This window comes from Filicampus tigris, chromosome 16 (genome assembly GCF_054856515.1).
Source record: "Filicampus tigris isolate MCC_2025a chromosome 16, RoL_Ftig_1.0, whole genome shotgun sequence".
Taxonomy (NCBI): domain Eukaryota; kingdom Metazoa; phylum Chordata; class Actinopteri; order Syngnathiformes; family Syngnathidae; genus Filicampus; species Filicampus tigris.
The window spans coordinates 9,896,569-9,923,683 of NC_141232.1; the positions used below are offsets into that span (position 1 = coordinate 9,896,569).

Here is a 27,115-nt window from a genome sequence, read left to right on the forward strand (position 1 = left end):
ATTGTAAAGCAACACATATCTTCACACACACACACACACACACACACACACACAAGCATTCCTGACCCAGAACTGCTCACAATGTCGAGGGAGAGTTGATAGGTGACCTATTCTGCCATTCAGGTATATTGTCATGCTGCTTGTAATATGACTAGCTAAATTCTGCCAGGCACAAAAAGATGTGACTTGTACTCTGATGAAAAAGGGAAATACAAAGTTTAGCATGACCTTCCCTCAACCTTGTCCTTCTTAGTTTATTTCTTATACCATGTCTGAAGCCTGAAAAGGCTGAGGGAAGCTTAGAGGGCACAATGCAAACGTCCTCACAAAGATGCTATGAAAGTGAAACGTGTAAATTACTCTGAACTCCCCCGAAATGAGGCATCTACTCACATCTGTTTTGCCACGGAGGAAGCAAAGGAGAATTTTCTCAACAACAAACTCTAAAATAAGAGAATAGAGAAGAGGAAGCATATCTGTGGTTTCTGCAGAGGTGTTTGCATGTGTGTGTATGGGTGGGAATGTGTGTGCGTGTGTGTACCTGTGTGTTGGGCTGTGCTTTTGAGGTTTGATCTGCATTAAACTCTGGCAGCATAAACTCAGTTCAAAAGTTGTGGTATGTGATTTTTTTTCACCCCTCAGGCTACAGCTGAAATGTAATTTATCATTGATTTAGCCCGATGACTTTCTTGAAAAAGACATTTTAAAAATTTGAATGGCACCATGAAATTGCAGTAGCCTCTTTCCCAATTGCCATCAATTTCTAAAAGTAGTTGACTCACAATTTCATTGTGACCTTGCCAATTTTGCACATCTCTATACTGCCATTGCTACTCTATTCAGTGTTGGTGATCTGTCATGCTGCATCATTTGCAAAAGTGTCGTTGATCAGTTTAATGCCTTACTGGACACTTTATATTGCGTAATGACTCTCTGCATCATTTACACAATTGTATCAGTATTACCACACTAAAGGACAGTTTATATTGCTTATTGACTCTCTTTACCTTGTGTGTGGGTATGTGTGCGTGTGTGTGTGTGTGTACATCAAAATGTATATTTTGTTAGTGGCTTGTTTACTGTAGCGCCAAAGTGGCTCCAGCTATTGAAGACAAATTCCCTGTGTCTACTTGGCCAATAAAGGTAATTCTGAATTCTTGACACTGATAACATGTTATCCACCTATAGGGGCGTAGTAGCAATGTTCTGAAATGTTACACATGAACAAACATGGTGGTTGTATGCAAACCTGACTGTTTACATGCTTGACAACATCAGCTAGACTTTATTTGTTTAAAAGTTACAGCTACATCATGCAAATGCTGATGGACTGTCATGGTGCATATTTGTGTATGGCTTAGATGAGAATGTTCGTTAGTAAACGTGAATATACAGCGGAAATTGTAAAATGGAAAGATGTGCGTTGGTCAACTCTTGTGATCACATTTGTGTTCCGTCCTCATTGTTACTTTTGCCAAGGAAGTCATGTTGCTGTTTATTGCCAATCTTGTTTGCGTTGCTGTTCAGTTAGTCACACCCCTTTTTCTATTGTCTACGTACAAAGACACCGTAATGGTGCAGTCTCTTTCCACGTTAAGAAAAAAACACTCTGACACAGAAAATATGTACATCTTGACTATAGATGTTGGTATAAAGATTACAGGTCCAATTTCACATTTTATTCTCAGTGTATATTTTACATAGAATTAAAAATGATGATGGCTGGTGATGATTGGTGTTGCGTCAAGCTTAAAGCACGTAATAATTATTTTTCCCTATGTTTAGTCCTTATTCATGTTTCTCATGTCATGGAGGGTGAAAGATAAGAAAGCTTACATATTTCAAATCAGCACTCTCAACAGAAATGTGTTCGCATTCTTTGCAGGTTCTCATGGCGAATTTGGATGATATGTGTCATATTTTGGAGATCCAAATTTTTATATTATTTACTGAACCTGTTGGGATTAAACGTTTTCATATGATTGAACTCACCTGTGGTTGAATTCTTGAATTAAAACAAGACGTTCAAGACTTTCATGTTTCTGTTGAAACCTGTAATTAATTGATTGTGAAAAAAAATTTTCCGTGTGTGACATCAATGTCCCATTTTGTAGGAGAATTTTATAGTAAGAATGCATAAGGAAATATTCATTCTGAAAAGAAACGCAACAATGTACTTAATTATCATTTATTGGTTGTAACATTTAAAAACTATGAGGTGTGTTTTGATTCTTTCCGCAATCATTTCCCGGTTTTGTTTTACTGTAACTGACTTGGCGACGGGTGTGCTTTGGGGTTCTCTTCTTGTCAGGGCGCATGAGATGGAAAACGGCATACCGGGGATACTTGACGACGTGGAGTTACGGTGGGAGAACGTGGAGTGCAAACGCTATGAAATTTGTCGCATCATCACTCCGGCCAAGCTCACTCCTTACCTTCGCCAGTGCAAAGTGTTAGACGAGCAAGATGAAGATGAGATTCTCAACTCTTTACTGCTGGTCTCCAAAGCAAACCGGACAAGTATGTAGTCAGATAAGTGTGTGTTTTCTTGAAGGATTCATGAAAACAATATACGGAATGACTTTTGAAGGCCAGTGACATCGGAATAATAATCCCCCATCAGGTCGCCTTCTTGACATCCTGCGCTCCAAGGGAGAGCGGGGCTACGTGGTGTTTCTGGAGAGCTTGGAATTTTACTATCCAGAACTTTACAAACAGGTCACCGGGAAGAACCCCACACGTCGCTTCTCCACCATCGTAGGTGAGGCACACATCTTTGCTGAAGGTTTGAATGAAACCAAATATAACCTTTACTTTCACTTCAAAAAACATTCCCAGTTTTACTACGTTGTTGCCCTTCAAGTGTTCTCTGAATTTGATCAATGACTTGTTGCATAATCTTAAAATGGGATACAGAGTGACCTTGGGATACAGAGTGATCTTGAACATAATTAAGGCTGATCCATGTTCTTCCTTGCCTCTTTGCCGCAGTCGAGGAGGGTCATGAAGGTCTGACCCAGTTTTTGATGAACGAGGTGGTGAAGCTGCAGCAGCAGTCTAAAGTGAAGACCCTGCAGCATGTTGAGCTCAGCAGGAAGAACTGCACCCTGGAGGATGAGCAGAAGAAACTACGGCTCGTAAATCAGGAACTTCAGACCTCGCAACAGAGTAAAAAAAACTCTTTGGAGATGTGCAAAGCCCTTTTTTTTGTGCTCGAATTCAAGTTTATGACAGTCATCCAATCACCTTGTCGAACTCCACTTTACGACTGCAGTGAGGGAGTGGATTTAGTTTGCTTTGGCAGTCTAGTAAACAGCTTAAAGCGGGAGTCAGCCCAAACATATTTTTTTCAAGAATATGTTCCCAGAAGTCCCACTAGTTGAAACACGGCATTCTAATTAATTTTGTGTTTGTGGAATATAAATTAAGCAGCAAAATGCACTCGTTTTTAGCCATCTCCGGGGGCGGACATTTTGTCTTCTGTCGACTGAAAATGACATCACAACTGCTCACAACGATCAATCATGGCTGACCTGTTTTCTGAATCTGAGCCGTGATTGGTCGTCGTGAGCAGTTGTGATGTTATTTTCAGTCGACAGAAGACAAAATGGCTGCCCCCAGAGATGGCTAAAAACGAGTGGATTAACACTTATTCTACATACGTATTATTTATCAGAATGGCCTGTTTCAACTAATGGGCTTGCATAGAACATATTCTTGAAAAAAAATGTTTGCGTTGATTTCCACTTTAAAGTGCGCAAGAATCTAAACAATGGAAAACACTACTGTATTTTGTCTGTCAAGCTATTATTCAGAAGATGCTGAGGTTACAATGTTTGCGGTGAGGGTGGATTTGAAAATGTGCAATCCTGAAAACAAGTTCCTCCTTCATTGCGCTGTGTAAGAAATATGATGACTTCTTTCCAGTATTCCTCATCCTGTCTTGGTTTCATTACATCAATTTAGTGTCTCGGGCGGTGGGGATTAGCTGTCTAAGATGCAGCTGTTGTGAAAGTGCTGTATAGTTAAAGATGAGTTGAGTTGAATAATTTTAGGGCTCCTGTGTCAATGCTCACTACATGTGTGCGGGTCTGCAGGGTACAACAAAATGAAAGAAGAACGAAACACCTACAGCGATGAGCTTCTGAGAGTCAAGGATGAAAACTACAAACTTGCCATGAGATACGCCGCTCTGAGTGAGGAAAAGAACTTAGCAGTGATGAGGAGCAGGGATCTGCAGCTGGAGGTAACATTCTACATGTCAACGTTAAGTGCTCATGCAAAGAGACACTATTGTACAGTGAAACATACAGCAGAATTCACCCATGGCACCAGGAAAAGAAAATCTCATAAATCTGAACTTCTTACAATAAAATATGACATCACCTGTATCTACACTCTTCAGTCCCATCATTTGGTACCATCTTAAAGAGGTTCAATACAAGGTTTGTATTGAAAGTAACATCCTGGAAAAAGCAGTTGCCAACCAACTGTACTAACACTGAGCCCGACATAAATTTATACTGTATAAGTGCTGTTTCAAATGTTTTGTCCCTCTCATATGGCACAATAAGATCACTGAATATTTACATCCGGCTGGATTGTGCAAGTCTACCTAATGTAGTGTCCAGTGGAATTTATATTCAACAATTTCTTTCTTTCTGTGTTATGTATATTCAAACAGATTGATCAGTTTAAACACACCCTAAACAAGATGGAGGAAGAGTGTACGATGGAGAGGAAGCAAAGTCTCAAACTGAAGAACGACATCGAGAATCGCCCCAAGAGGGAGCAGATCTTTGAGCTCGAGAGGGAGAATGAGACGCTCAAAATCAAATTACACGAGCTGCAGTCCATCATTCAGGTGTGGACCAACTTGTATATAACTAACTTGTAACTTGCAATCAGGCAACTTTAAATTTGGAAACCCCAAAATTTTCTTTACAATAATTGTTCTATGCAGGCCCACTAATCAAAACATGGCATTCTGATTGATATTCTGTTTGTGGAATATGAGTTATTTAGTCAAATCTACCCATTTTTGTGCATCTCAGGGAGCGGCCATTTTGTCACTTGCTGTCGACTGAAAATGACATCACAGTTGCTCAGGGCTCAGGTAACAACAAATCATAGCTCAGCTTCAGAAAACAGGCGAGCCGTGATTGCTTGTTACCTGAGCCCCGAGCAACTGTGATGTCATTTTTAGTCGACAGCAAGTGACAAAATGGCCGCCCCTGAGATGGGTAAAAACAGGTGGATTTTGCTGTTTAACTCATATCCCACAATGCAATATTAATCAGAATGCCATGTTTAGACTAGGGGAGACACATAGAATATATTATTGTAAAGACATTTTGGGGGTTGACTTCCCTTTAAAAAAAATCTAATAAATACTTATTTACAGTATATGTTCACAAAAGGAATAACATTGAGTTAAAAATGACAATGACACTTTCACTATGCTACTCATCATTATTCCAGAAAGTTACTAACAAGTCATTCATTTTGGTGGCGAAAGTCCAGTGTTTTCTTTCCAAAACAGTTTAAAGTGTACTTTTTGTGTTTTTGAATGCCCAGCCGAGTCCTCTGTCTACATCGGACAAAGACATTCTTGACATTTTGGAGCATGACAGACAGGAAGCGCTTGAAGATAGACAGGACCTGGTCAACCGCCTCTACAACCTTCATGAGGATGTCAGACAGGCAGAGGAACTGCGAGACAAGGTAATCATGGGGATGAATGGGAAACACTTAACCAGCCAGTCTCATGTCCATAGTACAATCTTGTACACACATACACTACTCACTAAAAGCGATACTCGGCTTTCGGGTGAAATTCAATGTGATTTGTTGTCCATGTCTAGGTTTTACTTTTTATTCTCATGGATTGAGAGGAAATTCTGGTTTTCACTGTTTGTGTGTGTGGTTGTGTATGTGTGTATAGTACCTAGAGGAGAAGGAGGAACTGGAGCTAAAGTGCTCCACCTTGCAGAAAGACTGTCAGATGTACCGCAACCGAATGGACACCATCACCCTGCAGCTCAAGGAAGTCGAAAAAGAGAGGGACGAGGTGACTCAATACACGTCCACAGTCGCGCGCAAGTGTAGTCACATAGCACACACAGTTCTGTGACGTTGCATGTATATTTTGTGCCGCAGGCCTTCAGGGCCAGAGACGATGCCCAGCACCAGTTCTCACAGAGTCTGATTGACAAAGACAAGTACCGTAAACAGATTAGAGAATTGGAGGAGAAGAGCGATGAGCTCCAGATCGAGATGGTGCGCAAAGAAGCCCGGCTGGTCACGCTGGAGTCTCGCTTGCAACGGATCTCCAAGGACATTGCCTTGGATCAGGTTTGACATATTGAAGTGAAGAAATGTGTCTTAATTATGAAGGAAACACAAATTTACCACTGTTCACCTTTTTTTTTCTTCTTCTTTTCTTCAGAGTTTACCAAGGGACTTACCCCCAAACACCCTCTTTCAGCGAGATCCTAAACCTGCCCAGGGTCCGTCAGAATGGTCTAGTGATGAGTCACCAGAGGAAAGGATTTTACCTGAGGAGTCCCGCCTCAGACGCAGACCCAATCTGAAAGCAGTGGTCAGGCAACGTCCATGGCTCAAATTGTTAAACTTGAATATTGTGTCAAAATGAACTGCAAACACACATACGATAGATAATATGACTGGCATTCAATGTGATTGCATCTTTAATAATCCAACACTTTACAGTGTATTCGGCCTTGCATTTTCCTTAAAAGGGAAAGGAAAGAGTTTGCGAATGACTTTTATTTTTCATTTATAAAATAATAATTTTCACCTGTTCAAACAATTCATTGGCTGAGTGAGCATGATCATGTTCAACAAAGAGTCTTACACATAGAACGGCCTGTCATGATCATTACCTTTTAAACGTGACTTTTAGCTCGTTTAGGACAAACGCTCTTCCCGTGATGTCATCAAAATGCTGCAATTAAACATCTATTCATTACTTTAAGGCATTTATCTTTGATCTTTTAGAACAGAGCTAAGTCTCCCAGCTGGTTAACCAGAGACCTTCCAGTTAACACAGAGCCTTCTCACCCTTCTGGTAACACTCAATTAACATAAGTGTATATAATGTCCATTTAATTGACTGATAAACCATGACCTTGTCAAAAACTTTCTATGTTGACAGCCAACGGTGGAGATCATCTTGAAATTCAGATGCCAAACATACAAGCCAACAGTAGCTCCCTCCCTCCTTCACCCAGTCTGGCCCCTGCATCCCTCACGTATGCCCACAGCTTGAACCCCGCCCTCACTTTGTCCTCCTATGCGCACCATCATTCCATGTCAGAACAGCCCAACAGGCTCAATATGGTCAGGATGACCCCAAAAGCGACGCTATGCCGTATTATCCGTCACGTAAATTGTTTGATTAAATACCGTTTTGTCACTATCTCCAGATGCGTTACCGCAACGACAGCATCCAATCCACGCAGCCTGAGCCGCCCGAGAAAGCATCTCTGTACCGCAGAGAAAGGGAGAACGAAAACGACTTCCAGCCCCGCAGGTAGTCAGTATGCCATGCCTCGTTACTGTATACATTCGCTGTAAGCAGGTCCACCTGCAAAACTCCGATGACGTCCAAATTTCAACTACAAATATGATTTGCCTATATTGATTATTTTTGCTTGCACTGCACCATATTAAAATATTCAGAGAGCTGTTTATAATAATCTGCTAGCAACATAAGAGTCCACATTTTTAAGAAGCTCTTGGTGTTATTCTACACTCTGGCAAACTACAAGCGCAATTTCAAACATGTTGGCACTGCTACATGAATACCTTTGTGACTGTGCCAATCACTTTTATCTCTGTAAAGGCAGGTTCCGTCTTTTCCTTTTTGCGAAAGGAAGCACCCTTTCATCTCTCAGTGAACCAATTAGGTGCCACAAAGGTTAAAGAAATGTTGTGTAACAGTTAGATTTGGATTTTCAAAGAAGCCCTGTATGTATTTTTTGGGAGTAATGGACAAAATAATGTCCTACATCTTCAACTATATGTTGTGTTTACTTCTGTGTTACAAAACTATAGACCTCCATTTGTTTCTTCCAGCCTCTCGGATTTTGACAGTGACACTATGGAATTTGGTAATAAAAATTGATCAAATTTTCCCTTATCAAAGCTACCAAGATTTTGACCTAAATCTCCTCCCAAATCCATCTTTAGAGGAGGAAGTGGGGCGTGGCCCACCTTCTGTCCACTCGTCTTCCTCATCCCACCAATCAGAGGTCATGGACACTTACGACATGGAGCAAGTCAACAATATCTTCAGGAAGCTTTCTCTGGAAAGGTTCATGTCACACATGAGCACTTTGTTGCAAGTTAACAGACTTCCTCCACTGTTCATGTTTATTTGTGTTCGCAGGCCATTTCGTCCGTCTCTGTCCTCCTTATCTAGTATCAGCTCGGCCCTGAAGCCTGTGCAGGAGTTGACATTATTAGGCGAAAACCTGCTAAAGGACACCACTCTTGTTGGCGGCAATGACAGTGGGATTTTCATCTCATCCGTCCAGCCGGGCTCTGTTACTGAGAAGATTGGGTTGCGTGAGGGCCACCGCCTCTTGTTGGTGAGCTCTAATTAAAACCACTGCTCAACGTGTGTCAACGTTGATTCCCCTTGCTTACACATCCAATAAAAATGTATACTCACATCACAGTGGCAGGCCATCAATTTGGTACTTGGGACTGTAGTGGGGACTACCAGAGCTTAATCCACCAAAGTCTGAACATGAAATGTGATTGGTAAAAGAAGCAGTCCCATTGATACTATAGTTTTCAAGAATGTGTTCTATGCAGGCCCATTAGTTGAAACAAGGCATTCTGATAAATATTGTGTTTGTGGAATAAGAGTTAATTCACCTGTTTATAGCCATTTCCGGGGGTGGCTATTTTATCACTTTCTGTCGACTGAAAATGACATAACAGTTGCTCGGGGCTAACGACCAATCACAGCTCCCCTGTTTTCTGAAGCTGAGCCATGATTGGTCGTTACCTGAGCCCTGAGCATCTGGGATGTCATTTTCAGTTGACAGAAGTGACAAATTGGCCGCCCCTTGAGATGGCTAAAAATGAGTGGATTTTGCTGCTTAACTCATATTTCTCAAACACTATATTAATCAGAATGCCGTGTTTCAAGTAGTGGGCCTGAATATAAAATATTCTTGTAAAAAATGTGTTTGGGTTGACCTCCTCTTTAAGTTACGTTGGGTAAAAAAAATCTAAGTGCAGCTAAGCACTATTAAATGAAGAGAATAGACTGTTGGAAATAAAGTAATAGGGTGCTTGTTAGATTTAGTATCAGTCCACCACTGTCACGTCATGTAAGAATGTTTTTTTTTTTTTTTGGTCTCGTGATATGACTGTCTTATCAGCTTGAGGGGCGCATACGTGGCGAGAACCAGAAGATTTCGTTGGAAACCAGCACCCAGGAGGAAGTTCACTGGGTGCTGCATCACTGCTCTGGACTGATCAGGCTGCACTATCGAGTCAACTTTGACTGTAAGCGTGTGACCTTATAGCATCGAATGGTTTTCATATTTGAATCAGATTACTGTATGTGCACACCAGCTTACCGTCGTCTTCAGAGGGACCTCGAAGTAGGCACGCGGGTTTCCGGAGACTCCTTCTACATAAGGGTGAACCTCAACATCTCCAGCCAGTTAGACAGCTGCTCTCTGAGTGTGCAATGTGATGAGGTGGTGCACGTTCTGGACACCAAGCACCAAGCCCAGTGTGAGTGGCTGTGTGCCCGCGTTGACCCCTACAGCGGCTGTGACCTGCTAGAACGTGGGACTCTGCCTAGCAACTCACGGTATGAGAAACTCTATCGAGAAGTCAAAGGTCACACCTTAGATGCTAAGCGAAGCTGCCGCTAGCATTTTCTACATAGTTTTTATATTTACACATTTTTCATTTTACGACGCAGTCTGTTGGCAGCATTTCAATGAAATTATTCCTGTGTGTTTGTGTGTGTGATTGTTAACGCAGGGCTCAGCAGCTCCTCCTAGTAAAGATACAGAAGTTGATGTGTCGAGGGGGTAAAGAAGAAAATGAGATGCAGCGCAACATGAGGGTAAATCTATTTTCAGAAGTGTGAATTCTTCTTATGCTTGATTTCATTTTTATAGAGAACATGGAGTCAAGGTGCAATAATGACACGAATAAACATAGGCTGTGTACGTAACTGTTTGTACTCAAATAAATTGATATATTCGATATGTAGAACAATTTGCAGCCAGAAGAAGGCAGCCTCTCTTCTGACCCCAAAGCCAGCCCGCGCATGTCGAGAGCCAGCACCTTCCTCACTCAGATCCTGCAGGTAAATGAAGCATGAATACTGGACAGCATCCAGATGTTGTATAGTGGAGCGTCTACATCAGGGATGTCCAAACTCGGTCCTCGAGGGCCGGTGTCCTGCCTGTTTTCCATCCGTCCCTGCTGCAACGCACCTGATGATCATTATCAAGCTTCTTCAGAGATTGCTAATGAGCTGATCATTTAAATCAGGTGTGTTGCAGCAAGGAGAGCTGGAAAACAGGCAGGAAAGCGGCCCTTGAGGACCGGAGCCGGACACCCCTGGTCTACATGCAGAGGCCTAGTCTTCAAAAAGCTTATTTATGAAAGACTGTGTCATTGTTGGTGTATTTGTAGCTCGTCAGCAGGGCGGATACCAAATACAAGCGACTGAATAGCAACGAGCGCGTGAGGCTCATAACCTCCAGTAGCACAACACTCCCCAGACAAGGCTTAGACACACTCAAAGCAGAAGGTCAGTACAAAGTGATGCAAGGAAGCCAAACTCCTGACATTTTTAGAAATATGCTAATTGTTGAATGTTAGCTCTAAAAGCTTTCATGTGACATTCACGGGTTTGTAAATAAAGCGGACTTTGGGAACTTAAGTTTCAACTCAAGCTTTTAGACCAGGTAATTTTAGGACTTTGGAAGTTGGTGCCTGTTGTCGTTTCGGTTGATGATTCATTGTGGGAGTCCTGTCAGAGTTAGAGAATGTGTAAGCATTGTACAAAATCCCGTGGGAAAGTGGTAGGAGCCTCAAACAAAGAGCCTGTTTCGACATGAAATCTGAAGGTGCCATTCAATGGTGCAGCACAATTAAACTCCCACGTGTATGATGATTGCTGTCGGTACACCTACACAGATTTTTGAAGTCCCGGTACCTTCATCAAACTTCCTTTACTACTGTTAAGGAAGTGGTCACACATAATAACTTAAATAATCCTCTGAATACTTTTATCAACAAGGAAGGGGAAGCCATGGAGGCCCTGTTGATAAAGTGCAAATTCATCGTGGCCCAACTCGTTTTAAATTGGCTGCTGCAAAGCAGAGAGTAGAGTCAATTTTAGGGAATCAAGCAATCCAAAGGTACTCTAGTTGTAAATTTTAGTATAATGTATAGTACTGTATGGTAAAGACTGGTGGAAAGGGAATGGAGTGAGTGCAAAGTTAATCAGTGAATATTTCTGCATTTTTGTGTCAAGAGTCATTGAATTTAGGATACATCTTGACTGTCTGTCAAGAAGCTGTTGTCACATGTATTCATACATATTTTTCAACAAGAAGCACAAGCACTTACTTTATTTAGTCACGGATAGATTGTGCATTTGAATTTGAAGAGGCTCAGCTGCCTTTCTGTTTTGAGTTTCTCTTTCACTTTATCGCTGAGACGAGGCATTTTATTATAAAGAACATATCTTCTTAAAGCAGATATTTTGTTGTGGTTTCCCCCTTTAACATCATAAGTAAACATGAAGAATTGATTTTAATCATCAATCAAGGGGATTTCTGCCAGTCGTCACCTCCTATTCATACATGTGGAACATTTCTGAGGATATTTCTAAAGGAAAGCGTGTTCTTCTTTTTTATTCTTTGTGCTGTCTTTGGTGCACACAGACACAGCTGATCCCGAGGGGGAAATGAGCAGGCGTTTGAACCTGACCCCATACAGCCACGTCACCCCCCAATGGACCGAGAGGAGAAGACCGGTCCTCTTCACACCAACTGCTTTAGCCAAAACACTTTCGCAGAAATTAGTTAATATGGTGGGTGCGGTGGACTTCGGTGTGTGCAAACCAGGTTAGTCTGTGATGGGAATATGCATGCTTTTGAGGCGCAGGAGAGTTAAGAATGTTTTCACATGCGTAACCAATTGGCACGTTTACACGTTAAGTACTGCAAAACAGTGACAGTCAGCACTCTAGTCTCTGTTGGTATTGAGAAGTCAGTTGACTGATGTCACATTTTTGCACGGATGTCTCAAGATAGAAACATCACAACTTTCTGTTCCTCCTGCTTGTGTCAGATGTCTTGATTATACAGCCAACATTTGCTCAACCATCCTCATGAATTTCCCTTTGCATGCATTCTCTTCTTCTTCTTTGTAGATGTTTTACCCAAAGAGGAGTTTAATCAGAAACTGAGTGCGGAGTCCCTCGTTTACTACAAAGAAAAATGTGCCTCTTTTGAATTCATCACCAGAGACAGCATCGAGGCCATCGCTGCAAAGGTTGCTCGCACAGCCAGTCATGACCAGATTTTCTTACTTGTGCTGGAACTTGTCTGATTTGATCGATAATTTGTCCTGAAGTATGGGTATTCTTTGCTTTCTCACTGTCACCAGGGCAAACACTGCCTACTGGAAGCTGACCTGAGTTGTGTCAAAAACCTCCTGAAGGTGGACATTTACCCAATCATCATCTTTGTCAAGATCTGTGAAAAAAATGTCAAGAAACTGCGGTAAGCAAAAATCACAAAACAAGTAGCTCTTTTAGTGAAAACACCATACATAATATAAAACACACATGGAGGTACGCAAAACACGTTGGTGCAACATTTTGAAAGTGTGACAAAGTGAAAACGTTACTTTTTGGGCAATATACTGCATTTCAGTCATGGCACAGAGTGGCACCAGAGACTTAAGTGGTTGTCTTCCCATCAACTGCGTTACCATGTCAATCTAATCTTCCCAAGGGACTTCAAAATCAGTAGTGCTGGCCAATGTAACTTATCCTTCAATTGATATAAAAAGTCTACACGCTCTTGTTCAAATGCCAGGTTTTTGTGATATAAAAAATGAGACCAGGATAAATAATTTCAAAATTATTTTTCACCATTCTTATATAACCTATGCAACTCAACAAAATAAATAAATAAATAAATAAATAACTGATCAAATGTGGTTGCACAAGTGTGCACACAGTCTTCTGACTGGTGATGTGGCTGTGTTCAGAATTAACCAATAACATTCAAACACACCATTTAAAGTGTCTTTGATTTATCCCTTAAATAAAATTGAGCTGTTCTAGTAGGCTTTTCCAGACATTTTTGTAGTCCTATTTTACAGCACAAGCCATGTTCTGCAGAGTGCTTCCACATCATCAGAGGCGTCTCATTGTTCAAAAGTATCAGTCAGGTAAAGGGTACAAAATAATTTCCAAGGCAGTAAATATACAATGGAACACATCATCCCAAAATTCATACCGTCTCCTTAATAAGTTCATTTCAGGTCAAGTTTTGTGTATGCATGTATGTGCATGCAAAAGCAAAAGGGCCTTATAGTGAATACGCACACCTTTATTGTAAGTTCTCATCAGACCAAGTAGGTATATAACTTTAAAACACTCACCACAACAGAGTCGTTTCCTTCCTGTTTCCTGTCCACACACAGGAAGTTGCCGCTGCGCCTGGAGTCGGAGGAGGAGTTTCTGAGATCAAGTAGAGTGAAAGAGAAGGAGCTGGAGGGTATCCCTTGCCTCTACGCAACCCTGGAGCCGGACACCTGGCCAGGGACGGATGACCTTATCAGGGTGGTCAAAGAGCGAATATTTGAGGAGCAGAAGAAGACTGTGTGGGTGGAGCAGGATCTCCTGTAGACACCTATAGCATTTCTCACCATGGGCTGTACATGAAAAGAAACAAATTGCTGAACCACAAAACAAAAACAGCGTTAAAATTATACATTTATATGCTCTGTATTTAATACTCAGACAATAAACATTATCTTTTGTAAAGCTGAGTCTTGCATTGTCGTGAAGACATAAATAGTACATGGGAACAACCACGAGACTAAATTTACTATAGGGAACCATTTGATGGAACTATACTGCACTCTAGTGGCCAATGTCACAAGTACAACATCAAAATGTGATTCTGTGTTTCCAGTTCGACTACAGTCAACAGATTCCCAAGAAGGCTGTCAGACCCATGGCTAATAGGAAAGTAATGGTTGTACAGACTAGTTTTCCGACGTCACTACTCCACAATGACAAAACTGTTGTAACCCCGTTGAGGTTACCTGCTTTTGTAGCACAAACCAAAACAATGATTCAAAGTTTAATATGAACATACTGTAGAATATTATGTTTAAAGTTTCGCAAACATCACAACGCGTGTGCTATGTTTATTTGAGTACTGAAGTCTTATTTGCATATAATTCTTGTCAGTGATTCTCTTACTGCAACTTGCATCAAAAGTACATCTCAGACTCTTTCTGAATAACGACCAAAACGATGTGTTAAAAATGGGCCACAAGAGGATTTAGAGTCGATAATCTCATCTCCAAGGACGGGCAGCAGAAATGATGATGAATTTGGGTTTAATCAGTTCGAATGCATATTTTATCAGTTCCTCTCCCTGCAGCCCATACAGATGGTTAATATTGCTTTGAATTTATTATGTATGAAGCCACAGTAATCAATAACTTATTGGAGCATCATTTCCCATGGTTCTAAACTCAATGGATTAAATACTGTAATTTACAGTGTCTCAGTGCTTCACGATTTTGTGTGCGAGCGTGTCTGTCCAAGACTTGGTTTTTGGTATGTATTATTTAATGCACTGTAGGCCTCATTAATTAGATTTCTGCGATACAAACGCCTAAAACAGACATTTATTTTTTGACCTAAATTAATTTTCCTGTTAACAGTACTAGAAAAACTGGGTAACACTCCATCAGATGTTTAATTAAAAAAAAATCAGTTACAACCTAGATATAGTCATAAGTCATAACTCGATCTATGTAAATCAACCACATGACGTCCAAATTTGCAAATTATTTTAAATTTGTTGAAAGTTGTGAAAACAAAAAGATAATTGTTAGTCAATGTTCCTGCATATATCAAAGAATGGTTTGTTCTTATTCCAGCAGTGGGCAACAAGTGTGGCTACCTGCGGGTAGTTACAACAAGTAACCACTGAATGAATCTCAATGAATCGTAGCAGCAGAGAGCATTCTAACCCTGATATTTAATTCAATCATAGAAAGCATTTAGGAGAAAATAGCGTTGGAACAAACAGCTCTCCGCTGCAGTCATCGCGATGCATCAGATTTTTCTTTTCCTTATTCCTCTTTTTCTTTTGCGCCAAGTGAACATCGCAGATCCTTTTTATGTTTGTTAGCTAGGTCAACTCGGTCGAGTCCACTCATGATGGAATCAACCTAGAAAGGTAGAAATCTCGAGGCAAACAATCGCGATACTTGAATAAATCTCGCTTGATCTCGGGAGGAGGGAAGCATCGGATCGACGAAGACCTGCTGGCAGCCTGGCATGCCTGGCATCACAGGCGGCCTCACTCAGCTGACGCGGGGCATGCAGCGTCCCAAAAAGAGGTAAAAAAAAAAACCTTCTATTTCTCACAGCATGTCGTTCATATTACCGTCGCCAAAGCGTGGAAGAAACCCTGTATGTATTTGGTGAATGCTAGAGAGTACAATACTTTGGTATGAAATGTAGCTAGACAGAGCGATAGCGTGAGGAAAACAGTTTTCCTCGGCTACCTTGAATTATTACCTCCAGAATTTCCAACATTCGGCTAACAGCTCCACGCGAGACTTCTTTTCCACCAGACGAGCCTCGCGTGTGAGGGACAGCCTGTTCCCCGGGCTCGAACCTTCGGTCAAAGGCGACATTGTAGTCCAGGGACCAGAGCGGATACTGGTACCATTTGGGTGGGCAAATTCTAGTGGTTTTCATATCACCTCATGAAAACCTCATTTTTAATGCTGGTGCATCCTGGTTTAGGGTCATGGTCAAGACAATTATTTGTGGTTGATAATTTTATTTGGTGTTATTTTAAAGGGCGTATTCGAAGCTTTAATTTAAGACCATTTGTGAAGCTCTTTGTCAAGTACGTATTTAGGTTGCTGAAGCTCTTCAAACCGTTAAAAACATACATTTCCCACCACTATTTTTGCAAAATCAAGTCCGGTCTTTGAGAGCCTTCTCATAACATGTAAATCAGGTTGGATAAGGCTTATTCAACCTGTTTTACACGTTTCCCTCCCCAAGCACACCTGATTCAAATGACAAATTTAAGTCCTGCGGCATCGAGAGCCCCAAAAAAAAGACGAAAACTGGAATGTGCATTTCATTCATACCATGTCATTGTTTGAACATAAATGAGAAGGAGGATTATGGACTAAATTCGAATTCCTTTTTTTCATGGCAAAGCAAGGCAGTTTTTTTTACATTTTATACACAAGGCAACTCAATGTGCTTCACACAAGCCAAGACGCAACAACTAAAAGCATTTCAAAACACAAAGCCACTCCAAAAGCCTTCATGGGAGAGTGGAAGCCACTCTGTATTTTCTTCCATTTCCATTTCCTCTATGTGTAATGGCCAGGTGTCCAAATATACCGTATTTGTCCATTCAGTCTATGAAGTACTTTGTATGAAATGGAAATAGTGAAGCACAGACTGGTGCTGGATTTATTTCCAAAACAAGTTGTAAAATCAGTATTCCTGTGCTTTCCAATGGGATTAGGTTACTGGCTACAGAGCAACATCCTCCTTGGAACAGCTTTGCGCATGAATCTTTTGGTTTAGCGTAAGATTAGAAATCCAGTTGAGGTATTAATGAGAAAGGCATACATATTTGCCGCTTCTGTGGTGTCGCGTATAATAGAGTGTGAGGCGAGAAGCGATGGTATGATGAATTTCCAGGTCAAAGCAGCCCTCTTAGCTTCAGGGGACAGGAAATAAAGTGACGCCCGTAGCACGAGAGCTCCCCATTTAAAGGGTGTAAAAGTGACACTCTGACTTGTACATGGTGCATTAAGAGAAGGACAATCTGGTAAATGATTTTAACTCAACAGACCTACAATACAGGTCCGTGTAAATGTGCAAAGCACACATAAATAGTGGATTTCTCTTAGTTGGACTTATCTTAGTTTTAAAACTTATATTTTAACAATTGTTGCTGCAGGGAAATCATATCATCCTGGAATGTGTGTGGTATGCAGCACTTCCTTTCACTAGTATGTGATTTTCTTTCTTTCTTTTCTTTAACTGCCTGAGTGTGGGAAGGCAGGTCAAATTTCAGTGTATGCCTTGTAAAATAATATGCCAGATGAAGAATTGTATCCGCTTTCTCTTTGCAAATGTGTTTTGAAAACTCAGGGAATAATCACTTGGTAGCATTTTGATTGTAAGTTTTAAATGCCATGCTTGTGTATTGAATTTAAAATGTAGTGGCGGCTCCACACATTTGTTCCCCTCACATTCCTTTTTTTTTTGTTTGTGTTGACTCTTTGCAGTTGGCCACATGGAGCGGAGGTGAGCATTTCATCCATGGATGCGCCCTGCACGGCAACATGATATGCGCGGGTTCAGTTATAGCTGCCGCCCATCTACCGCCATGGTGAGAGAGGACCTTGACTGTTGCCATGGAGACCCTGTAGCAAGAGCTCTGTAACTAAGATCTGTTGCCTTGGTGACCCCATAAAAAGAGCCAGGTAACTATTTCAATCTGTTGCCATGGTGTTGCTGTAACGAGGCCCTTCAAAATAAAACGAGGTCGATGATAATGATGATCTTGTAGCTGGCAAAGCACATCTCGCACACCACTTTGTCGTGATGGGGACATCTCGGATGTTTCACATTTTTGTCGTCCTGGGCTCCGCCTTCATGATTCTTGTGATCATCCTCTACTGGAAGGAAGTTGGAGCGTCACATCAGTATTTGCACACCCCTGTCTCACCTGGACCCAAAATCACAAAACCTGCTCAACAGCAGCCGCAGCCTCAAACCCCGCAAACCCTGTCCTTCCTTTCCGACATCGATGCCTTTGTCAACCAGTTCTTAGAACCTGGAACTGGAGAACCCACTGACCCAGTACCAGCTGAAACAAGCAACCAATCAGAGAAGGCGGAAGAGCGATATGTCCCAAGGCAGGAGTGGAAGATTCATTTGACTCCAGTGGCAGCAGAGCTCCGACAAAGACAGGTAAATATTGTTTGTAGTAGTAGTAGTAAATAGTAATAGTAGAAATTTTAGCGACTTGACTTTTGAAGGCGTAATTTTTGTCGCATTGTAGCCATAATACAGTACGAGTATAGTATAAATTGTCCATCTTTTTTTCCTGTAAAAATCCAGCCATTTTTCCCCGAGTCGAGTAAATGTGTAGCAACCATGATTGAGTGAAGAATCGACATCACGACGACGCTGAAATCAAATCTGCTCGTTTTAGTAGGCCTTTGCTTTTTACGTGCAAAAGGCAAACCGCATAGATGTCAAACTTAAAACATGTAAGACTCATTTTAACCTACGTGATGCATAAAATAGTGGGGAAAATTGATTTTCATGGCATGGGATATTAAGAAAACTCTAAAAACTGGTAAAGGATGTGTTTTATCGTCATCACATTAATAGGAATTATGGCATCTTGTTCCTATCATTTTTCATGTCTTTGTCTCATATTTGGTCTATGCTGAGGTGTCGGCTAATAAAATGACTCATCCTTTAATTTATTGATGCATTTGCCTTCCAAATGAAATCAACAGGAGAACCGGCAGAGGTTACTTAAGGATCTGTGTGCCAATGACAGCCTGGCATTTCTTGGCAAAAACCGCTCATTTGACGACATTCCCAACAAGGAGCTGGATCACCTGATAGTTGATGACAGGCATGGAATTATCTACTGCTACGTCCCAAAGGTACATTGATATTTTTTTCTGGAATAATATGGAGTTTAAAACCCTTTAATGGATTGTGTTTGACTTTGGAGGTTCCACTGTTATTTGCCTTCGCGACAAACACACACAATTGCCATTATTTTCACAGATAGCTGCTTGTCTTTTTTTCTTTAAAAGTTTACCTGAACTTCAGGCTAAACTTTTGTTATCACCCCCGTCCGCTTAGGTGGCTTGTACCAACTGGAAGCGAATCATGATTGTTCTCAGTGAGAGCTTGCTCCACGCCGGCGTTCCCCAAAGAGACCCTATGGCCATCCCTAGGGAGCTGGCTCACAACAGCAGCATGCATTTCACCTTCAACAAGTTCTGGAAGCGCTATGGCAAGTTTGCAAGGCACCTCATGAAGGTCTGTTGAGAGATTTTTTTTTTCCGCCACTTTTTTGAATGTGCTTTTGGTTTCGCCTCTAGTTCAAGTGTTTCATTTACAGTGTGAACCTGTATTAATTCCATTTAGAGATGACACTTGTTAATATGCTTTTCTCCAGCTCTACGTGGCTTCATAGCTCATCTTGACATAGTTTGCATGTGTTCCCTTTTCTTGCGTTACTTTTCGGCGGGAACTCTGGCTTCCTTATTCAAGTGCGAGTTATTCTCGAGAAATTACGGTAATTCATAGCCAAATGTTGAAAAAGTTGAGGTCAGTGAATGCTTTCCAGACGCACTGTATCATATTATTTATACACACGCTGTACTTTCAGTGTCGTCATGAACTGCTTTGAATGTCTGGTTACAAACGTGATGTGTTTCTTCTGTTTTGAAGGTCAAACTGAAGAAGTACACAAAGTTCCTTTTTGTGCGGGACCCATTTGTGCGCCTCATATCCGCCTACCGGGATAAATTTGAGCTGCGCAACGAGGACTTCTACCGCCGCTTTGCCAAGGTCATGCTGCGGCGCTACGCCAACCAGCCAACGCCCCCCGACTCTGTGGATGAGGCGTTCGCTGTGGGAGTCCACCCCTCCTTCTCTCACTTCACCCAGTATCTACTGGACCCTCAGACGGAGAAGGAAAGTCCCTTTAACGAGCACTGGCAGCAAGTGTACCGCCTCTGTCATCCGTGCCAGATCCAGTATGACTTTGTGGGCCACTTGGAGACGGCCGAGGAAGACGCTGAGCATTTGCTACGCCTGCTGCGCGTGGACAATGTGGTGGAGTTTCCTACCTCGCACAGGAATCTTACAGCCAGTGATTCGGAATCAGACTGGTTCAGCATGGTTCCCCGGGAGGTGCGGCGGGAGCTTTACAAGCTGTATGAACCTGACTTCAGGCTTTTTGGTTACGACAGACCCGACTCCATCCTCAATGAGTGACTCATCTGACACACTTGGCAAGATAGATGGTTTTGATTGAAAGTCCCTGTAAAGTGAAAATAAATTTGTCTTCTAAAATTGACACACCACAGGGAAGCGTTTTGTTAACAACACTGCAAAATTTGAATGATTTAAAAAAAAAAAAGAAAAAAAAAATCGTTTTGTACATCATACGCTGTGGGTGTGTCCACTCAATTTGTTTTAACCACGCCCCGCTCAACTGTCAACTGTCAATCAAGTAGCACTGCTACAACCTGGAAAATACAGTTTAACTGCCTAAATCCTCTTGTGGCTGGAATACATGCCGCCAGGACTTCTCATATGGCTTTTCCACATTGTGACAGTGAGGCGTTATGGAGCGGTAACGCCAGCCTCAAGCCCCTGTCCACACGCTAATTTTCAAGTCGGGCTTTTAGGAAAAATGAATAAAATCCACGCTCCTCTGCTTTTGTCTGTGTGGTGTGCATGGATATATGGTCAACAAAAAGGCACTCTAAAGCGACCACGCCAGCATACTATCCAAAGAGAAGATGCATTTTCGAGGCACAGGCATCATGTAAAAATACAAAAAAAACTCTATAGCTCCACATTTACATGCCAAATAGTTCATAGTCTTTGCACATGTTTTAAAAAAGACATTTTCAAACGTGTATAATGTACTCAGAAACACATCTCTAAATTCACTTTACAGGGTCTTTAATGAACAATTTTTCAGTTTTACTCCTAAGAATATTATTTGGCACCTGCTGCTATGGAAGCACACAAATTAGCTGGGAAAAAAAGTGAATGGACAATTCATTGAAGATTTTAAAATCACACAAAGCACACAAATGAGTGCGAGGCAGTCGGATCAACAGAAGGTGTCTGTGTCATTCTGCCCCTCCAGTGAGCTCCCACGTTTGAGTGTTTTACACTCACATCTCAGATGTCCCGTTTGATTGGCCGCTCACACTTACCATGTGACTTACACATGCCGGCTTTGTAGCAGGAGGCGGCCAGTTGGCCAATCAGACACATTCCCATTGCTGCTGCACTACAGTGGTAGTTTTACACTTATTTATTTCATATTGTGCAATGTTTCTTGAAATCCTCTTTTTCGTTGAAAGCATGAATGGTATTAACTAGTGATGGAACAACCAAGTAGTCTTGAGCTCACACTAAGTTGGGCAATATCACGATCCGTTGTATCGGCCTTCAGCTTGGAGATGTCATTTAAACACAACGTGATGTGATGTAATGATTTCTGGCATTTAGCATCTTGCTTGGTTTGGCCACTTTCAAAGCATGAGATAAACTATGTTGTAGCATCATATTAAAAATGCAGCAACTCCAGTGAAATCCTACCTGGCTAGTAGGATTTGCCTTGGCTTGTTTTTTGAGGCTTAAACTAGACTTTAAATATTGTTTAAAATTCAACTGGATGCAGGAACAGGTAAATACCTGTATATATTTTCCAAAGGGAACATTTTCTGTTCGCACTTATCACCGCAGCCCTGTATTTGTCACGTTTGTGTGTTAACAGTGAACATGGTGGTGGTGTCAGTAAACCCTGGATGGAGGCTGCAACCAAACCAACAGTTGTAACACTTCAGATTTTGTAGTGATAAAGGCTAGCGCATGATTATGAATCATCCTGATCATATGAGTGGGATACAGGATAGTGCCTTTGGTTGCAAATGTTTACACAGCAAAAAAATATTTTTATAGAGGGAATGTTTACTTAGAACTGCATACACAGCTGTGCAATGCCACATGTTAGTTTGATATTCTGGGCCTTGTCTTTTTTTCATGAATCAGATGTGAGTGAGCGGAACCCTTCATCTGAGATGTCGAACTGTCTTTTTGACGTCGTGTGACGATTCTGTACGCTCATTCAAAGTGGATCGTTATGTGCAGCCAATTATCTTAATGCAGGATTACTGTGTGTGTTTTGTACTGTTGATGGTGTCATGAACACACTGTATTCCACTTAGGAGTCGTCGGACAAGTCTCAAACGCCACCTTTTTTTTTTTTTTTAATACAGTGTAAGCTATTTTTATGGGATGTTGTATCAGTTTTCCTGTCTTTTACAGTGCACAATGTCATGTTATCCCAAATGAATTTTTATTGAAAATCACATGAAAAGAAAAATAAAATTAGGACTGTAGCTTGTCGGTTGCGCACAAGATGTCATGGTGCCTTTCATTTACAACCCTCTTCTTAATCCAATCAAGGAGATGAATTTTAGTTTTGTAACTGCCTTCGTTCCTTGAGGTGAATGCTGACCTGTACTTGAATCTGTGGTGTGGGTAAGTTTGCGTTGGTAAATTGTCAACTACTGTACATGTCATCATTGAAATTGCATGACATGGATAGGTCACCCTGCTTTCAAGAATAAATGAGGTCAGTGCCCTCTAGCGACTCTAGTGACTAACTACATGAACCCAGTTCATGTGTGGGAAAACGCATGTATACACTGCTTGTGTGTGTATGTATGCACATGTATGTATTTATGTATGTATATATATATATATATATATATATATATATATATCTGTGTTTGTGTGTATGTGTATATATACGTATATGTATATATATATATCCATATATATATAAGTGTATACTGTATATATTATAATGTGTATATGTTCAACTACAAACAGGCCTATAGTTGACAATGATCTCCAGTCAATGCTGATGCATGAACCCCCCGCACCCCAAAATAAATACAAGAAGTGAATTTAGCAAAGTTAAGGTGGTGCTTGTTGGTTATGTATAAATAACTAGTAGAAATTTAAAATCCCTGAAAAACTGAATTTGAATGCTAAGCTATAATGTTGCTCTGCTAAAACATCACAACAATGCATGATACATAGGTCTGTAAAAATGGTCAAATTGACACAATTGTCATCATTTCTGGTCTGAACACCACCACAATAGGATTTAAACTGAATCAATCAAACAACATCTTTAAGTAGGAAATCACAAACTCACGCAAAAATCGCTATCCTAGGGAAGTTTCATTACACTTACACCGCTAAACTATTTTTTGGGGGAAGTATGGGAGCGAGGTGGAAACAAATTTCCATCTTAGAGCCCAAAGGATAAAGTTAAAGAATATTTATTATTTTATGTTTTCTGGATACAATGTTGTTTGCAAATGCCATTCCCTCTAAATTAAAGAAAAAAAAAAAACTTTATTTCATTTCATTATTTTTTTTCAGTTTTACTCTGAGCTTGCTTTGAGGAGGTATCCGTTGAAGGTGATATAAATATCCACATCATCGCTGTAAATGGCATTCTCCCTTTCCCGCTTATACAGGCGGACCCACACCTCATCGTTGAGGCCCAAATCCAGCATCAGGCTCTGGCTCTGCATAATGGAGCGGTCGCTGGGCTGAGCATAGACTATCGCCTGCTCGGCTTCATTGCGCATGATGTGCAGGTAGGTCTCCTTGAAGTTCCATGTGTGAATGTTGATGTTGAAGAAATAGATCCCGGGCGTGTGGCAGATGAATTTCCCACTGAACATGTTGAAGTGGTTGTCGAGGTTCACGAAAACAGTGTCAAATATCAGCGGCTGGTAGGCCTCCAGGCTGTGCAGGGACTTGCGACGGCCGATGGAAAAAGCAGCATACTGGACTTTGCAGGGGTCTCCAGGGAGACCGGCCTGGCCCTTGGAGCCTTTCGAGCCCATGGGCCCAATGGATCCCGGAGGGCCTTCTTGTCCAATTTTACCTGGTGTCCCTCTATCACCACGGTCTCCTTTGTCACCTGAATGACATAAGATAATATATATACCAATTTATCTACAATTTTGGAGTGGTTTTCTTTTAGTAACGGATTGACATTTTCAAGCATGGTCACGGAATAAATCAAACGTATACCTCAATGCACCACTGTACTGAAATATATATAAATACTGAAAACTTAAAAAAAAAAAGAGTCAATCAGTCCCAGTCAATACATCAGTGCATATTATAGGTCAGAAATTTATTTATTGATAACAAATAATGCATCTTTGTCTAAACCAGCAACTTATAGTGACAGACTGTTGAATAGCAGAAAGTATATAATTGACATGTATCCACTTTTTTTTTGTGATAATTTAACTTAAATATGTGCCTTGGCTCAATAAAGCTTGGGACAAAGCAAATTGAACATTTTTCCCAAATTTCAAAATTTCAGCCTTTGCAATTAAAAAATTGCGTTCTACTACATTGCCATTTCGATTTGAATTTGATCAATTGTTCAGCCCAAATATAAAAGCAATCCTCAGATATTGTACAAATATGCCCCTGGTGGTTGTGACCATTACAAGGATGCCATCAGAGCAAGCTTGACTTTCTATGGGAAATAGGGCGATAACATACAGTTTATGTAAACTATGTGGTGAAGCAAGGAATGGACGATTGTAGTACCTTTAAGGATGGTCATGTTGATATAGGCACGGACCTCGGGCACCTGGTTGTACACTCCTGTTGTGGGCGGGGCTGCGCTGTCCTCTGCTGGTTGCAGGTCATCACAGCAGCGCTTGCAAGGGACAGGGGAGCTGTTGGGAGGGGCTGCCTGTGTCACCAGGTGAATAAAGGACAGGCTGACGAGGACACCCAACATTGTGCCTGCACCTACAAGGAGCAGTTGACACAGGCAGATGAAGCCTCTGAATTGTCCAGAGGCTGACCTGTCCAGGGTGTACCTCACCTTTCACCCAAAGTGAGCTTTGGTAGGCTCCAGCTCATCTGTGACCCTAATGAGGATGAGCGCTATAGAAAATGAATGGCTGTTTTAGTCTGTATTTTTTTACCATTATGGACCAAGGTCTTCAATTACAGTAGAGTGTACCTGATCGCTGATTTTATTTTTTTGTACAGCTTAACCGCCTATCCTCACTTGGGTCACAGGTGAGCTGGAACTCCCTGAGACTGCGACGTTCCCACCAGTGGAAAAGAGTCTTGGGCATAAGTCTATCTGAACGGGAATCCCCCAACAACAAGATTCCGACATGGTGCAGAGCTAACATGAGAAACCCTAGCAGCATATTTGTCGGTCAGCTGTCCATGTAATCACTGTGGAATTTTTACTGCTTTGTGAAAAAAGTGCACAAGGCAGAAAGATGTCCTTGCAGCTGTGCAAACCGGGGTTACATGGTTCAGCAACATGCACTTTGAAACTTGTTCTTTGACAAATATTTGAGAAATTCAAAACAAATTAATAGCCGGTGAATAAATCCCGCCGTAGGACGATAAATCAAAAATTCACTCTGCTAGCAGGCAGTAATTCATTGCCCTTCGGCTGGTTGACTACGCAAAGTGTTTTTTTTAATCCAGAGCAGGCGGCCAAGCAGAGTTGTGTTTCAAAGGAAAAGCCTTCTTCTGAGTGATGAGCCAACTTTAAGTAGGACACCGTGTATTGCATTATATGGGCCCGTTGAAAAGAAATGCAACTGCAAGGAAACAGAATGCACGGATTTCAAATCATGTACCATGCAAGAAATACAAATTTAGATGTAGAAAGGGAACATAGATGGATTAAAAAAAAAAGAAAAAAAAGTAGGTATTTTGTATAGTTAGACAAGAGTATTTAGCATGAATCCTTTGTGCATGCAACATTCCTGCGCCACAACTTCTTTGTTTCGAGATGGTCCTTTTCACATTGGGACCGATTATGAAGGAGCTGGACAAAAGCATTACTGTACAACCGAACGTGTGTGTGTGTGTGTGAGACCTAGTGCGTCTTGCGTATTGTGTGTTCACACCCCTGAGGAGATATGGAAATGCCTTCTCATGTGGCTTCGTTCCAAACTGTTTATTTTTATGACTAAACGTGGTTTCTGGTATCTGTTACTGAATACTCTTAAGATGGCCACATGCCATACACTAGAATGGAAACGTTGCATAGTATGTAGTTCTGTCCTTGAGGAATTTGTAGTCTGGTAAAGTCAGGGAAAATTCATTTTACCCCAAGAAACTGGCATTTTATGGTAAATAATCTACAACTGCGAGTTATGATGGAACGGATCTCACCTTGGTCAAGTCTTTGCAGCTACTTCAGTCCGCCAAAGAAGGGAAATTGTTAAGCCCACCCTTCTTCTGTGTATATGTATGTGGGAGAGAGACTTTTTCTTCTTGCTTATCCCTGCAGCCTACTACACCAGCCTCAATCTGTTTATTTTGGGAGGAAAACTAAGGCCTGCCCCCTCCTCATTACAGTATAGTATGCAAAACATAGTTGGAGTCAAAAGTCTACTGGAAGCAGAGAAAACGCAAGCAAAGGCTTGCAGTACTCAACAAGTAACAAATACACCTGATTTTCCTTTTTAATTAATTATACACAATAGTCTGTTTGTAAGTTTTTATTTTGTGTTTTGTGAGCAGTGGGATTGTGGCCGGTTGAAAAACCTTGTATTGTAACATCTGAAAAAACTTTTTCAACATTGAAAAATGGCAGAAAATGTAGGCGCGGAGCCCATATAACACAATGAGAATGAGTACAATCAGAGCTGGGCATTCCGTCTATGTGACGGACCGGTCCGTCTATCCGTTAATGACGGACGCCGGTTTTGCTGACAAATGACGGGAAAACATTTTAAATGGAGGGACTAAGCATAGTCGGAAGCTCATGTATTTAATCCGTTTTTCGCCTGTAGTCCGTCTTTATTCTATTTTTCGCTGCGAGGCTTCGGCGAGGAGCAATAGTGAGTTGTTAATGCTTGGGGGACAGATTTGAGTGAGGGACCAGGTTGTGAACAGGCTTCCAAGGTGCAGTGAGTCACTCTTTCTGTTCAA

The 27,115-nt window shown here is 41.3% G+C and overlaps 3 protein-coding genes across 3 annotated transcripts in view; 2 read left to right on the forward strand and 1 right to left on the reverse strand.

Moving 5' to 3' along the window:
- The window catches only part of card11 (caspase recruitment domain family, member 11), a 26,235-nt gene extending 12,161 nt beyond the window's left edge, over nucleotides 1-14,074 (forward strand). The window contains exons 6-29 of the mRNA XM_086055052.1: nucleotides 2,312-2,520; nucleotides 2,624-2,761; nucleotides 2,992-3,168; nucleotides 4,098-4,246; nucleotides 4,685-4,864; nucleotides 5,578-5,724; nucleotides 5,945-6,070; nucleotides 6,160-6,354; nucleotides 6,449-6,601; nucleotides 7,021-7,090; nucleotides 7,178-7,362; nucleotides 7,449-7,555; nucleotides 8,101-8,135; nucleotides 8,215-8,338; nucleotides 8,414-8,615; nucleotides 9,420-9,546; nucleotides 9,616-9,859; nucleotides 10,036-10,120; nucleotides 10,271-10,366; nucleotides 10,699-10,816; nucleotides 11,958-12,140; nucleotides 12,449-12,570; nucleotides 12,685-12,800; nucleotides 13,732-14,074. Of these exons, the coding sequence (XP_085911178.1) occupies nucleotides 2,322-2,520; nucleotides 2,624-2,761; nucleotides 2,992-3,168; nucleotides 4,098-4,246; nucleotides 4,685-4,864; nucleotides 5,578-5,724; nucleotides 5,945-6,070; nucleotides 6,160-6,354; nucleotides 6,449-6,601; nucleotides 7,021-7,090; nucleotides 7,178-7,362; nucleotides 7,449-7,555; nucleotides 8,101-8,135; nucleotides 8,215-8,338; nucleotides 8,414-8,615; nucleotides 9,420-9,546; nucleotides 9,616-9,859; nucleotides 10,036-10,120; nucleotides 10,271-10,366; nucleotides 10,699-10,816; nucleotides 11,958-12,140; nucleotides 12,449-12,570; nucleotides 12,685-12,800; nucleotides 13,732-13,936 (3,483 nt within the window). The 5' untranslated portion in view covers nucleotides 2,312-2,321 and the 3' untranslated portion in view covers nucleotides 13,937-14,074. The remainder of the gene's footprint in view (nucleotides 1-2,311; nucleotides 2,521-2,623; nucleotides 2,762-2,991; nucleotides 3,169-4,097; nucleotides 4,247-4,684; nucleotides 4,865-5,577; nucleotides 5,725-5,944; nucleotides 6,071-6,159; nucleotides 6,355-6,448; nucleotides 6,602-7,020; nucleotides 7,091-7,177; nucleotides 7,363-7,448; nucleotides 7,556-8,100; nucleotides 8,136-8,214; nucleotides 8,339-8,413; nucleotides 8,616-9,419; nucleotides 9,547-9,615; nucleotides 9,860-10,035; nucleotides 10,121-10,270; nucleotides 10,367-10,698; nucleotides 10,817-11,957; nucleotides 12,141-12,448; nucleotides 12,571-12,684; nucleotides 12,801-13,731) is intronic.
- Nucleotides 14,075-15,509: 1,435 nt separating this feature from the next.
- Nucleotides 15,510-22,513, forward strand: LOC147134623 (carbohydrate sulfotransferase 12-like). Its single transcript, XM_086054679.1, has 5 exons — nucleotides 15,510-15,672; nucleotides 17,602-18,289; nucleotides 18,847-18,999; nucleotides 19,205-19,384; nucleotides 19,799-22,513. Exons 2-5 carry the CDS (start codon nucleotides 17,921-17,923, stop codon nucleotides 20,345-20,347), a joined length of 1,251 nt encoding a protein of 416 aa, XP_085910805.1. The 5' UTR covers nucleotides 15,510-15,672; nucleotides 17,602-17,920; the 3' UTR covers nucleotides 20,348-22,513.
- A 919-nt stretch (nucleotides 22,514-23,432) lies between these two features.
- On the reverse strand, nucleotides 23,433-26,495 carry c1qtnf6a (C1q and TNF related 6a). The gene is made up of 3 exons (XM_086054683.1): nucleotides 26,354-26,495; nucleotides 24,749-24,955; nucleotides 23,433-24,101 (listed from the first exon to the last, which is right to left on the reverse strand). Exons 2-3 carry the CDS (start codon nucleotides 24,942-24,944, stop codon nucleotides 23,554-23,556), a joined length of 744 nt encoding a protein of 247 aa, XP_085910809.1. The 5' UTR covers nucleotides 24,945-24,955; nucleotides 26,354-26,495; the 3' UTR covers nucleotides 23,433-23,553.
- Between the last annotated feature and the right edge of the window lie 620 nt (nucleotides 26,496-27,115).

Excerpts from the sequence above, each read along its gene's own strand:
- LOC147134623 (XM_086054679.1), top strand. The coding sequence starts at position 17,921 with ATGGGGACATCTCGGATGTTTCACATTTTTGTCGTCCTGGGCTCCGCC. Across the intron at positions 18,290-18,846 it reads CAGAGCTCCGACAAAGACAG|GAGAACCGGCAGAGGTTACT; the intron begins GTAAATATTGTT and ends TGAAATCAACAG. Across the intron at positions 19,385-19,798 it reads TTGCAAGGCACCTCATGAAG|GTCAAACTGAAGAAGTACAC; the intron begins GTCTGTTGAGAG and ends TCTGTTTTGAAG.
- c1qtnf6a (XM_086054683.1), bottom strand. The coding sequence starts at position 24,944 with ATGTTGGGTGTCCTCGTCAGCCTGTCCTTTATTCACCTGGTGACACAG. Across the intron at positions 24,102-24,748 it reads CAACATGACCATCCTTAAAG|GTGACAAAGGAGACCGTGGT; the intron begins GTACTACAATCG and ends TATGTCATTCAG.